Source organism: Scatophagus argus, chromosome 10, assembly GCF_020382885.2.
Source record: "Scatophagus argus isolate fScaArg1 chromosome 10, fScaArg1.pri, whole genome shotgun sequence".
Lineage (NCBI taxonomy): Eukaryota > Metazoa > Chordata > Actinopteri > Scatophagidae > Scatophagus > Scatophagus argus.
Window position 1 is genome coordinate 23537503 of NC_058502.1, and position 13839 is coordinate 23551341.

The 13839-nt window shown below is 40.4% G+C and overlaps 1 protein-coding gene across 6 annotated transcripts in view; it reads left to right on the plus strand.

Moving 5' to 3' along the window:
- Positions 1 to 2230: 2230 nt before the first annotated feature.
- Positions 2231 to 13839, plus strand: part of birc6 (baculoviral IAP repeat containing 6) — a 132621-nt gene continuing 121012 nt past the window's right edge. For all 6 annotated transcript variants that reach the window (XM_046402032.1, XM_046402035.1, XM_046402036.1 and 3 more), the window contains exons 1-2: positions 2231 to 2678; positions 12528 to 12709. In XM_046402032.1, the coding sequence (XP_046257988.1) occupies positions 2468 to 2678; positions 12528 to 12709 (393 nt within the window). In that variant the 5' untranslated portion in view covers positions 2231 to 2467. The remainder of the gene's footprint in view (positions 2679 to 12527; positions 12710 to 13839) is intronic.

Here is a 13839-nt window from a genome sequence, read left to right on the forward strand (position 1 = left end):
CAGGTATGGTTAAAATTAGCGGAGTGATATGAGAGGGATTCTTTTCGGTGGGCAGTGTTGAGTGTTGGTACGCTTGGTTCGGGCATGAAAAGAAATAATAAAGAAAGGGATTGAATGCTACAGAAGAGGTCGTCTCCGTGCTCTGACTTCACCCACAGCCCTTCAATAGCTTAACGACCTGACACGTAAGGCAAGACTTACAAACCTCCAAAAACGAACCAATAACTGTGCCTATAGGACGATGAAAGTTGGTGGGGTCTGCGGTTGTAATGTTGTTGAAATGTTTATATGTTATATGTTTATATCTTTTTATCCTGGTTGTTTTTATATTATATAGTGTTGTTTTATGTTTTTTTTATATTTATAGTATTATGAATTTGTAGGTTATTGGGCTTATACCGGGACCAGGGAAACTAATTTCATTCCACCTCATGTTTCTACATGTGTGAAATGACAATAAAACTCCATGAATCCTTGAATCCTTGAATTTGTGCCCTGCCAATTTACTTTTTTCAACCTTGCTGCAGTTTTAGAATCAGAATCAGTATCAGAAAGACTTTATTGCCATTGTAAGTGAAGAGGTTTCACATTACTAGGAATTTGTCTTGGTGATTGGAGCATACATAGAACGTAACAAGTAACATATAATAGAAGAATAAAATAAAATAAAATAAAATAAGGTAACACAAAATAAAATAAGATAATTAAAATAAATATGTTTCTGGAGGTAGTCTAAAAGTGAGGTAGTGCAGGGTGGAGTGTAGTGCAAGTGGGTGAAAATCAGTGCAAATGAACAGCAGGTGGATAATGACATGAGCAAAAATCAGTTACTAAAGTGCAGGGCAGCATGTTAGTCAGTTGGTGTTCAACAGTCTAACAGCACAGGGGAAGAAACTGTTCTTGTGGTGTGAGGTTTTGGTCCGAATGGACCGTAACCTCTTGCCTGAAGGGAGTTTCACAAAGAGTCCATGTCCAGGGTGAGAAGGGTCAGCTGTGATCCGACCTGCACGCCTCAGAGTCCTGGAGGTGTACAGGTCTCGGAGAGATGGAAGGCTGCAGCCGATCACCTTCTCAGCAGAGCGCACAGCATGCTGCAGTCTGTGCTTGTCCCTGGCAGTGGCCCCAGCGTACCACACGGTGATGGAGGAGGTGAGGATGGACTCAATGATGGCCGTGTAGAACTGAACCATCTTCTTGGTTGGCACCTTGAGTTTCCTCAGCTGCCGCAGGAAGAACATCCTCTGCTGGGCCCTTTTGATGAGGGAGCTCCCACTTGAGGTCCCGGGTGATGGTGGTACCCAGGAAGCGGAAGGAGTCCACCATGGTGACGGGGGTGTCTGTCAGGGTGAGGGGGAGCGATGGAGCTGGCACTTTCCGAAAGTCAATGATCATCTCCACTGTCTTCTGGGCGTTCAGCTCCAGGTGGTTGTTGCCGCACCAGGACACCAGACGGTCCACCTCCCTCCTGTAGGCGGACTCATCCCCGTCCGAGATGAGACCGATGAAGGTGGTGTCGTCTGCAAACTTAATCAGCTTGACAGACTGGTGGCTGGAGGTGCAGCAGTTGGTGTAGAGGGAGAAGAGCAGAGGGGAAAGTACACAGCCCTGGGGGGTACCAGTGCTGATGGTGCGGGTGTCCGAGACATTCTTCCCCAGCCTCACATGCTGTTTCCTGTCTGTCAGGAAGTCAGTGATCCACCGGCAGATGGGGTCAGGCATGTTCAGCAGGGACAGCTTGTCTTGGAGGAGAGCTGGGCAAATCGTATTGAAGGCAGAGCTGAAGTCCACAAACAAGATCCTAACGTAGGTTCCCGCGGAGTCCAGATGCCGCAGGATGAAGTGATAGAAATCAGAAATAAAAAAGTGAGATAAATAAATCAGTGATGAAAAAATACTCTAAGTTGGAGACAACCAACAACCTCATAAAGCAACTGCAACTTGCAGTCCTAGTAGACATAAAGGGAGCCCCTGCAATCCAGAGCAAAAATGAATGTGTGAGGCTCCAGTGTGAGGTTTTGCTTGAGTTAATGGTTGTAGTGTTATTTCATTGGGTTACAGCAGTTAAATGTTACATCACTCAGTATACATCAATATACAATTGCTGGCCACAATAAAAGAAACATTGTATGCGATTGTTATTGATTTGATGCAGAACTGTTATTTTTATTTTTTCTATTACTCTGTCCATCTCTTGTTCTCGTTTGCACTCTGAGTTATCGCGGGAGGTGACACAGATACGCTAGCTCCGTTCACTTATCGTGTATCTGTCAGAAATCCCTCCCTGGACTTCCTCAGCGGTGTTGGTGAATAGCCACTGCTGCGGTAACGGGCGGTGGAGAAGAAGCCGCCGAAGGAGTCAGCAGTGGCAGAGGACTGATAGCTCGGAGTTAGACATATACATTTTGTATTATTACGTGTATTATCGGATCCTTACAAACCTAAACAGGGACGGGAAAAATAAGGAAAGATGGCGGCCGCGGCCTCGCCGGGCTCCGGCTCGTCCACCTCCTCAGACTGGATTGTACTGAGAGACGGTTGCCTGCGTTGCGACGAGGAGGGCCTGCGAAGCCTCTCCTACCACCCGGCCCTCAATGCTATCTTGGCTGTTACCAGCCGCGGCAGTATCAAAGTAATTGACGGGACTTCGGGAGCGATTCTCCAGGCTTCAGCATTGCATGGTAATGATAGTCACCCACACCCTTTCTCAAGCCATGACACCAGTAGTTTCAGTTTTGACATACCAACATCTGATTGTCAACAGACACTAAACACGACACAAGATGAGTTGTAACCTGAGGTAGCTAACATTAGCTGTTTATAGCAGTTATCATTGGCCTAGTTAGGTTATTTGGTAGCAAGATTTTATTAGTCTGTTCTTCTTGTGTCAAAACAAAGTCTCTGGACGTTGAAGTGTTTGTGGTGCATTTTAAACTAACGCCCATGCTTGCTACCGTTCACTACATTTGCGACATGATGGCATATTTATCATGCTAACAGCTAGCTACTTAACATAGCACAACGCTAGTTAGCCGGACAATCGTTCCTGTGTTTTTTCATTATTCTAGTAGTTAGTCACGATATGTTGTTGGAGGTGTAATTCATATCTTTTAAGGAGCAGACGTTACATGATATAGTTCTTGGTAGTGCAATGTGTGTCAATGTCAATTACCGTGATGGCCACTAAGCTAGCTTGCGGGTCATTAGCTGCCTAACTTTCCAACCGTGCGCATTCAGTCATTAGAGGCATTGGTGTGATGCTGATAGTAAGCTGACTCTATGTTGTAGTGTTGGTGTAATGTTTCCTGTTTGCTTGGCTAACCTGTCTAATTCAGTCAAATAAGCTGCTTAAGAATTGTCTTTTTGATGAATATCAATACCCAATTTCCTGTCACAATGTACTCATGTAGCAGCTGTAGGATGGTTGCTTATAGGCTGAAGAATACATTCATATCAGGAATTAAGGTCTGCGCATTTATTCTAAGAGTAACATGGGCACAGTAAGTCAACACATATATGGCAGGTGTTCTCCTGGTCCAAGCATTAAGAGAAGTCTGTGTTTTTTTGTCATAATAAATGTTCCACCAGATTCTGGTATGATCAAAATCTGTGCACAGCAAAACACAGTGTACCGTAACAGTGGTTATATATGTGTATTTGAAGTCAGTAGTTACCATAAAAGAAAAAAAACAACAAACAAACAAAAATTATGTCCAATAAAACAAAATTTGTTTACTCACGTTCTAGTTACATATAAATATAAACATCTCTTCAGAAGAAATAAGTGCACGTTAAACGGAGAATTTATATAAGCCTAATTATTCAGTGCAGTCCTTCCATGAAAGCACACAAGAATATGACAAACAACAAATAACAACACACTTATAAGAGTAGTAAAGGGCACAGTCAGTACAGACACAGTAGCAGGCTCTCTCCCAGTCCCTTGCAGCAAGTCAGAAATTCAGAGATGTGGACTCAAGAGTCAAGTCAAAAAGACTTGCAACATGACTTTAACACCAGTGACTTGTGACCTTACTTGGCCCTCACTTTTTTGGTGTTTTTATGGGCGCACTGCTTTGCACTGTAATCGCTACAACACATAAATTGTTTGACTGCTTTTTGTTTTTCAATGACTTTACTCACTGCATCGGCATGCATTATACTGAGTCAAGCTGAGCCATACCCCGCAGTGGAAAAATGGCTTATGACCCTCAGTAATTGTATGGCAGTTCTTTGATGGCTGCTTGCTGTTCACTGTCAATACAATTATCTAGCTACCTAATTGTTTCCACTGGTAACATTCATCTGTGGTAAATGGTGTTTGTCGCGAAAAAGTAGTGAAGAATGCATGAAGATGCTATGGTAACTTTGGATGAACATGGCCTCTTATTAACTATCATGCTTATGTAGCTGATGTAACTGTTACACTTGCCTAGTTTATTAGCTATGCAATTATGGCTAACTAAATCAACTGCCACTTACAGCATGAAGTGAAGTGAGAGTCTCATTTCACTAAATTAAACATAAACAATCACACAAGGCCTCCTTCCTTATAAGGAATTAGTATTATTATAAGTTACTGTAATAGATTTTGCTGTTGTAGTTGGTTGAGGTGAAGCTAATATTAAATATTTTGTGTTGGAGAGCAGCGAATTATTATTTTCATTACGGATAAATCTGCTGATTATTTTCTCCAGTAATCAAAGTGACACCTTCATAGAGGTTGTTTTGTCCAACCAACAGTCCAAACTTCAGAGTTATTACAAATACATTCAAAATAATTAAAGTAATTAAAAGTAATAGCAGCTCAGTGCAATCAGACAGGTAATGCTCTCCTGGCATGTGCCAAACCCAAGTTCACCAGTCACTCTGCCAGACAGAGAAGTGTAATTCGTCACTCCTCTGAAAATGTTTCTGTTGAGTCCAGTGACGGTGGGCTTTGCACCACTCTTGACACTGTACTTGGTGATGTGGGGGGGGACTGTGCAGTCATGGAAACCCATTTCATGAAACTTCCACCACACAGTTTTTGTACTGATATTGATGCCAGCGGAAGTCTGGAACTCTTATGCTATGGAATCGGCAGAGGGTTGGCAACTTTTACACACATCATATCATACAGTTTTATGGCTTACTAAAAAATATTTTGGCTGGTAAATTGCTTCCCAAGTTACTGTGTGATTGTTTTTAAATGGTCTCGTGGAGTTATGGCTCCATATAAAACACAGTGTGTCTATATCACATCTCTTCTAGCAAAGTTATATAATGTCTTTCATTGAGTGAAAAGTGAAAAGACCTATACAGTGAAAAGACCTAAGCAGTTACAAGGAAAATGATGGAATTCATGACCCTGGATGATCAGCCATTCTTCTTAGTTGAGAATAGAGGCTTCAGAAATCAGATAAATTGCCTCAGCCCTTGTGAATTAATAAGCATACTGTAAAATGATATAAATAATGACATTTGTTTTGTTATATAAATCTGTTGCACCTGCTTTTGTATGGTAAAGTAAAATATGTCAGATAAAGTTGTCTGTACAGCTCATTTTCATGCAGTTGTTATTTGCAGAGCAAATTTCAAAGTATGACAATTTCTTTCATTATGAAAGTAAAATTTGGCATTTTTTTGTGTACGTGCTGTCAGTAAGACAATTATATTTCTTAGAAAGAAAATACAATACAATATACATAAATAAATAAATAGATTTAAAAAACAGCCTTTGAAGTACAGTGTTAAAAAGTTATTTAAAAGTGAGATGGCGTCCATAACATGGATGTTATTGTCATGCCTAGTTTAACAGCTTGGGACTAAAATTCTCTGTCCATGGTATTGGCTATCCACTGTAACTGTCTGGAATACATGGATGCCGAGTTCATTTGTGACTCGCCAATCAATTTACTTGCTTTACAACTTGATTAGGAGAGTTCCTGTTCTTTACAGAGAGACGTCTGAACCATGACACAAGGGAAAAGGATAAGATTGATTTAATAAACGCATGATAAAATAAGATCATCATGGTTTTATCTACATGGAAGTAGAACAGTTTCCTCAGACAATGTTATTGCTGGTGCCCCTTTTTACACACAGCTACACAGTTCTCTACATAATTCAATTTTGAGTCAATAATTGTGGTATTTATAAGACAGCACACATTGCACAGATTGGCCTTTCATGCTTGTGACATCACGAGTGTAAGCATGCTTCCTAAAGTCAGTTATCATATCTTTTGTTTTGGATATGTTTAGGTGAAGATGTGACTCATCACACCACTTTACAAAATCCCTAATGATGAGGCCATGTCCACATTTATCTTCTGGACTAGTCATAAAAAAAGTGTCATCTGCATGCTTGTAATGGTCCTGTTTCAATACTTTCTCTGATGCATGTTGGTGTAGAGGATGAGAAGTAAGGGTGAAAGCACATTGTGGGGACCAGTGGAAGAGCAGAGCTAGCCAGACAACACTCCATTTACTCTTACTGTCTATGTCCTGTTGGTTAAAAAGTTCAGAATCCCATCCACAAAAACAGAATCGGGATCAAACTGTTCTAAAAGCTGTAGGTTGAATTATAAGTACACTCACTGAAATGCTTCAAATAACATGACCATTTTACTCTTGTAACATTTTGAAAATAAAAATACTTTCATGTAATAAATGAAGTTGAATGAAGTGACCATATATGGGTCCTTGCCCGTTAGAGGTTGCGTCATGGTAAACAACAAAAACAGTAACATTAGGCCTTTGCGTCATGGTATGCAAGCAGTTGCACTCTGCGTTCATGCAGAGGTGGACCTTGCCGACCCTGCAGGCCACATTTGAACGTAAAATGTTCCCTTTCTGGCTGCAGTATTTGCAGGTCTGCTGGGTGTGTACAGGGGCGTGGAAGAGGGACTGGTCAAACCGAATGGCATCACTTGGGTTGTGGCTGTGGTGTCCCCTGACAGGTGTTGGGATGTCAGCAACGGTGCCTAGGCTCTCAACCGGTGATGATGAGCTTCTTCGGGAGGAAGAGGCTGCTTTCTGGGCACTGGCACCCTTGAACACCTCGATCCTGAAGTGAGACAGGCCATTCTCACCAAGGGCCTTGCAGTCCTGCTTGTAGATCACCCAGGCATTTGTGAGGCTGACATCAATTGCGTATGCAAACAAGTACCACCTCTTGGACCTCACGGGGGTGCAGAAGAGGTGGACCAAAATGTCACTCTTATCAGATGACAGCTGGACAGCGAACAGGCTCCTTCCTTTTGGTGTCACTGCTGTACCTGGTGACTGATGACATAGGCTCCACCCCTATGTGTGTGTGTGGACAACAGAGTGACAGTACTGTTGTCCTTCCATCTGACGACCAGGATCCCATTGTCACTGGTGACAGAGTCACATGTACCACGAGGGACAACCTTTTTGAAACGTGGGTGGGTGGGACAAAGTCTGGGTCCGCCACGTCGTCATCTTCCTCCTCGTCATCATTGCTGATAGCAGGGTGGTCTGGCACAACCACAGTCCTCATCATTTTTGCCATAAAACTGCTGAGCAGATAGCTGCAAAAAAATTTGATTGGATTACATTCAGCTTTATTGTAAATAATTATAATTGTAAAAAAATAACATATTTAATTTCCCTCAGGGGATTAATAAAGTACATCTATACAGAATAATAATATTTAATAATTAATCTATATAATATGTCTAAATGAATGTCTTTTGCTACATGCATGTACAGCCTCTGAACTGGCTCTGACTAAGACTAATAAAACATAAAACACATGCAATAAAACCTAAAACAAAAAAATGGGTATAAAACAAACAAACAAAAATCACTCATATTCACTATTTATAGCTTGAAAAGTTTTAGAAATGGGTTAAACATCTCACTGAACCTTTGGCAACATTATCCCCTAAAGTCCCAAATTTTATTGTGTTATTTGTGCAGAAAATGCGGAAGTAATCTGAATCGGGTGTATGTCCACAAACGGACATACAACACTAACGCTAGTTTATCAGTGAACAGAGCATATGATCATGCGTTGTTCTCTAACCTGTTGGGATGCGTGCACACTCCAGTTTTCAACATGTGTGCAAGTGCTCAAATATGGTCACTTGCCCGATAAGGGGTTAAAAGCTGGTGAGAATTCATTGAGAAGAAGGGCATGAGACCAACTTCCTTCCAAGTGGCTGAAATCAAAAGTATCATAACAAGTATAAAAGCAGTTAGGAGCATTAGCAAACTCTGTGTCAGACTTGAATTCCTCTAGAGAGTGATGACTGCTACTTCTCTGCTTCTTCTTCTGATTTTGAAGGCCCATTATGGTTTATGCTGGCCAAGGCTGAACCGAGATTGTTTGCAGCCATCTTATTTCAAGTTGTCTTATGTTCCTATTTTGCTTTTAAAATTTCAGTTTTCATCTCCTTGGTTATATATCAGAAACTACACCCTGCTTAAAAGCATGCCTTTTTTCTGTATGCTATACTAATGACTTACATTGACTTACAAGCATCTTTTACTGAGCAAGTACCTTTAAAATTGTATGTCACTACAGTACTTGAGTTGTCCATGGTTACATTTGATCAGTGGATATTCTAAACTTTCAAACCAACAGACAGACATAATTTTTTACTGCAAATATATGGTTCGAAATATCAATTGTTTGTGTCCTAGATTCCTAATAAACAGTATCGGTACTGGCCTTGAGAAGAACCGCATTGGTCGATCCCAATAATGCCAAATTTCCTTTATTTTGAAATTTTAGAAATTGCGAGATTGTTTGTTCTGACCATGTTGGTTCTAATATGAATGCTGCAAGGTCCATGTAGCACAACAATTTGATCCTATCATTGTACGCAAAGTGGAATATAGAACAGTCTTATTTGTAATACTGGTTCCTGTAGTTCACGTGTCACACACCAGTAAACTAAGAAAAACAGCCCAATAATGAGTTATGTCTATAGTTTCGTTTGTATGTGTTTCTCATTATATTACATCCATTAAACTCTGGAAAGGCAATGCAGCAAGAACAAACACAGCCAATGAAAATATAGGTTGTCTTTTCCGTGATAGAGTATAGCAGTCATGTGTATCTTAGAAACTTTGATAGAATTTCTGTTTTTCAAGATGAGTTCCATGGTGTAACTCAGTGACCACAGACAAATGTAATAAAAGTTCTCAGTTATTTTGTTACTTAAGGGATTTTCTTTTTCTTAATTATGAAGCAGCAAAGGAGGAATACAGAATCAAGAAGTGTTGGGTTTTCACCAGCAGAAACTTAACAAGACACCTATAGTTGAATGTGGTCATGATTAAACAGTAAAATAAAACCAGACAGGCATGCAGGAAGCAAACTAAGCTTCAGACCACAGAGATTCAATTGTAAGCTACAGTGCCGATAAAAAGCATTCACCCCCTTGAATGTTTTCCACTTTTATTGCTTTTATAAATGGAATCACGGTCAATTTAATTTGGCCTTTTTTGACTACATTTTACAGAAAACTCTTGAATGTCACAGTGAAAACAGATTTGTACAAAGTAATGTGAATTAATAAAAATATATATCATAAAATAAATGATTACATAAATATTCACCCCTTTTAAAGTGATTGGCCGAATTCAGCAGACGTCCAGCCAGTTGTGCTAGTAGCGTCAACATTAGTGAAATGTAGATGACCTGAGTGTCATGGATGTGTCTCAAGTTATTGTTGTATAAAGACTTTTGTGCCTGAAAGGTCCAGCCGCTGGTTAATCAGTCTTCCTGGCTGCAGTTACACCATGACGACAGAAGAATCCTTCAAGCAACTCAGAGAAAATGTTATTGAAAAGCATATGTGGAGGTGGATACAAAAAAAAAAAAAAAATCCAAGTCACTGAACATCTTTCATTATGAAATGGAAGGAATATGAAGCACGTGTGCAAATCTGCCTAAAGCAGACCATCCTCACAAACTGAGTGACTGTGCAAGAAGAAGACTAGTGAGGGAGGCCACCAGGACATCTATAACTACTCTGAAGGAGTGAAAAGCTTCAGTGGCTGATATGGGAAAGACTCGTATGGCAGCTGTTGCCCAGGTTCTTCACCAGTCAAAGCTGTGTGGAGAAAGCCACTATTGAAGAAAGCTCATATTAAATCTCGACTAGAACTCGCCCAAAGGCATATGGGAGACTCTGAGGCCAACTGGATGAAGGTTCACCGTGAAGCATGGTGGTGGCAGCATCATGCTCTGGGGATGCTTCTCAGCAGCAGGTTCTTGAAGGCTTGTAAAGGTAAAGGGTAAAATGAATGCAACAAAATATAGGGAAATTCTGGAGGACCGTCTGCAAGAGAACTACGACTTTGGAGAGGATTTATTTTCCATCAAGACAATGACCCTGAGCATGCAGCAAAAGCTGCACAGAAGTGGTTTAAAGACAACAAATTGAATGTTATGGAGTGGCCGCGTTAAAGCCCAGACCTTAGTCCAATAAGGCACTTGTGGCTGGACTTGAAAAGGGTTCATTCCTGACCCCCTTTCAGCCTGACAGAACTTGATCAGTTTTGCAAAGAAGTAGTGGAGTGGAGTAAAATTGTGGTGCTCTATATGTTGTGCAAGCCCTTGCACAATATATAGAGTGATATATAGAAAATTTATCTTCATCGTGATGTTGACGTGTGATAATGATATCGCAAAAGAGTCCTTGAACTGCGATTATTTCACATTCAAGGCATTTACTTTAATTGCCCATTGGGGACTAATAAAGGTTTTTGAATTTAATTGAATTAGATGGAGGAGTTCAAAAAAGCTAGTGTTAGCCACTGCAAAAAAGTTAACGTCAGGAAAGATACCTGATTCCATCATGGATTTATTTTTCCCAAGTCACCATTCCAAAAATGTATGATGCGTGTGACGTGTCGGAAGACGGTGAAAGATGAGCTGAGTCAAGTGGAGAACTGATGAACTAATGAGTCATTTCATTTAATGAACTGCTAATGCACAAAACTAGTGGTATTTCTTGGTCAGATTTGCTCAAGTCAGATGCATTTTCTTTCAGTAAAACTGGCTTGTTATAATGTAAATGACCCTTTTCATTTTTTTACTCAGTGTTCATTTACTCTTCACCTGTCAACAGAGCAAACCTAAAGCAGAAATATTTAAATTAAACTTCAACATTTGTTTATATTTTGCGAATCATATCGCCATTGCAAAATTTAAATGTGTAACGGCATATCGCAAGTTTTCCTGATATCGTGCAGCCCTACAAGCCTGATTGAGACCTATCCACACACACTCACTGCTGTGATTGCAGCCAAAGGTGTATCTACTAAATACTGACTTGAAGGGGGTGAATACACTTAGTTTTTAGAGAATATATTTTTCATTAATTGACACTACTTTGTAGAAATCAGTTTTCTCTTGAACATAATGGAGTTTTCTAAAAGGTTTTCTCAAAAAAAAAAAAAAGGCAAATTACTATGATTGTATTTATAAAAGCAGTGAAAGGGGAAAGAATTCAAGGGGCTGAATACTTTTTATAGGCACTATAAATAAAACTTACAAATGAACACACAGAGACTTTTGAAATCATGATGTGAAATTGCTGTCTGTAAGAGGTCAGGTCAAAGGGAGTCCATCTTGGCCACCATTTGGCACAGGTCACTGCAGTAGAGCTGGTAATAGAAATGGACATCAGTGTAGTGGTTTATTCAAATGTGTCAATGTAATGAAAGTCCCATCTATATACTTTTTTGGCACAGCATGTGTGGTTGTCAGTGTGGTTGACTCATTAGTCAACTGTCTTTCTCCAGAATCACTTAATGACTGGTTACTATTGTCCATTCATGATCCATCACCACACATCCTTTTCACAGTTGCGGGTGGCTGGAGCTTATCTCAGGTGACATTGGGTGAGAGGTGGGGTACACCCTGGACAGGTTGACAGTTCATCACAAGCTAGTATATGACACTCACATTCAAACTCACTGGCAATTTAGAATCACTGGTTAACCTAATCTGCATCTCTCTGCACTGTGGGATGAAGCTTGTTGTTTCATTGTTTTTCTTCTTCTTTCTTTTTTGTTTTTTGTTTATCTATGTTAAAAAAACTAAACTTAACTTCAAACTTCAAAGCTAGATTCCCTGGAGGGAATCCATGCAGACAAGGGGAGAAAATGCAAACTCCACACAGAAAGGCCCATGCCATGGTTCAAACCAAGAACCTTCTTGCTGTGAGGCGCCATTTATAACCACTGCACTGCCTACAGCAACCAACAATTGCTGTATTTTCTGCCTTTAAGACAAGTTTCAGTTTTATGAGTTTCACGTTCTGTCATTAGTCAGTTATTCAGACAGCAATGTATGAATGTAAGCTTATGAGACTTGCTAGAACCAATGTTTGAAACAAGATGGTGTACCCAAAATATCTGAGGATTCCCTGTAGTATTAACTTATGTTTCACCACAGGTGAATGTAATTCACATTTTGTATTTTTGGGTATTATTGCTCCATGATTCTAACCTTTCTCATTGAGACCTCCTGACACTGTGTGCTGTCCTCTGTTTCTATTGTAGCTAAACCTGGGGGTCATGTCAGGTGTCAGTACTTTCCCGCAGTGGACAAAGTGCTTTTTGTGGATGACTATGCAGTGGGATGTAGGAAGGACCTGAATGGCATCCTACTCCTGGACACAGCTCTTCAGCCTCCAGTGGCCAAGCCTGAGGATCTAGTTCAACTGGAGCTGCCAGTCACAGAGGTAAGAGAGGAATGCATATGTTATTGTTCAGAGCCAAACTAGGAAGGACTTTACAGAGACTGGTGTTGTCACCTGATATTTGGGACCAGTTTGTGTTTGGCTTGGATAGGTGTACTTACACTTGTTGAGTAACTGCTGAGTAACTTACCTTAACTTATCTAACAGAGCCCTGTATCAGCAGTTTGGACTGTACAGGATACTGGTCCAGTCTGTGCAATAACAGTTGCAGGAACCCACTTAGGTTCACCTCTAGTTCCTGGCTAACACAGATTCTCTTGCATTTCAAACTCTGTCTTTGGCACGATGTTTTTGGAGCATAATCTGGTTCTCTTGTTGCTTTTGAACGGTATCCTTCCTGATGAGGCTTTCAAAAGGTCAATTGTGGTGTACAGGTCTCTCTTAAACATCAAACTGGCAGGAGATCTTAGCATGTGGGCTGTTGTGGTAGGTTAGCAGAAAATGATACAGTCTCTGATACAGTGTACCTTGTCTTTGTGATGCTTTCAGTGCATGTTTCATTGTTTGAACAAGCCTTTCTGCAAGGCTGTTTGTTGCAGGAAGGTATAGACCTGATTTGATATGTTGCACTCCTTTAGTACGGAAAACGACAAATTTTTATTTTTCATTTTTAACAACACAAAACACCTAATTTTTTGTGCTTTGAGAGAAAAAGACACTGGCATTTATACATTTAATTTCATAATAATTTCATTTTTAATTTCATAATAATATATATTAGGGCTGTGGCAGCATTAACGTGTTAACGCATTAGGGCTGGGCAAGTCAACGCATTAGCAACTCAACAAAAAAAACCCTGAATAAATATAATGAAATCAATTTAAAATAAGTGTCCATTATTTATTCACATCATTTTTTCACCAAAATATGCTTGCTCTCTCTTAGCCACGGGAGCCACAAAAGATGGATGAAAGAGCTGCATGCGCCTCCAGAGCCACAGGTTGCCGAAACCTTATCTAGGAGATCCAAAACGGCTATACATTTCTCCTTGCATCTCTATTGTCTTCTCTGTGGTGATGAACCTCATGATAGCCACTTCAGGCAATGTCAATGTGCGTACGATGCCATGGCTCCTGTGGGAACTCCCAGGGGTGCAGAGGCACTGATTGCTT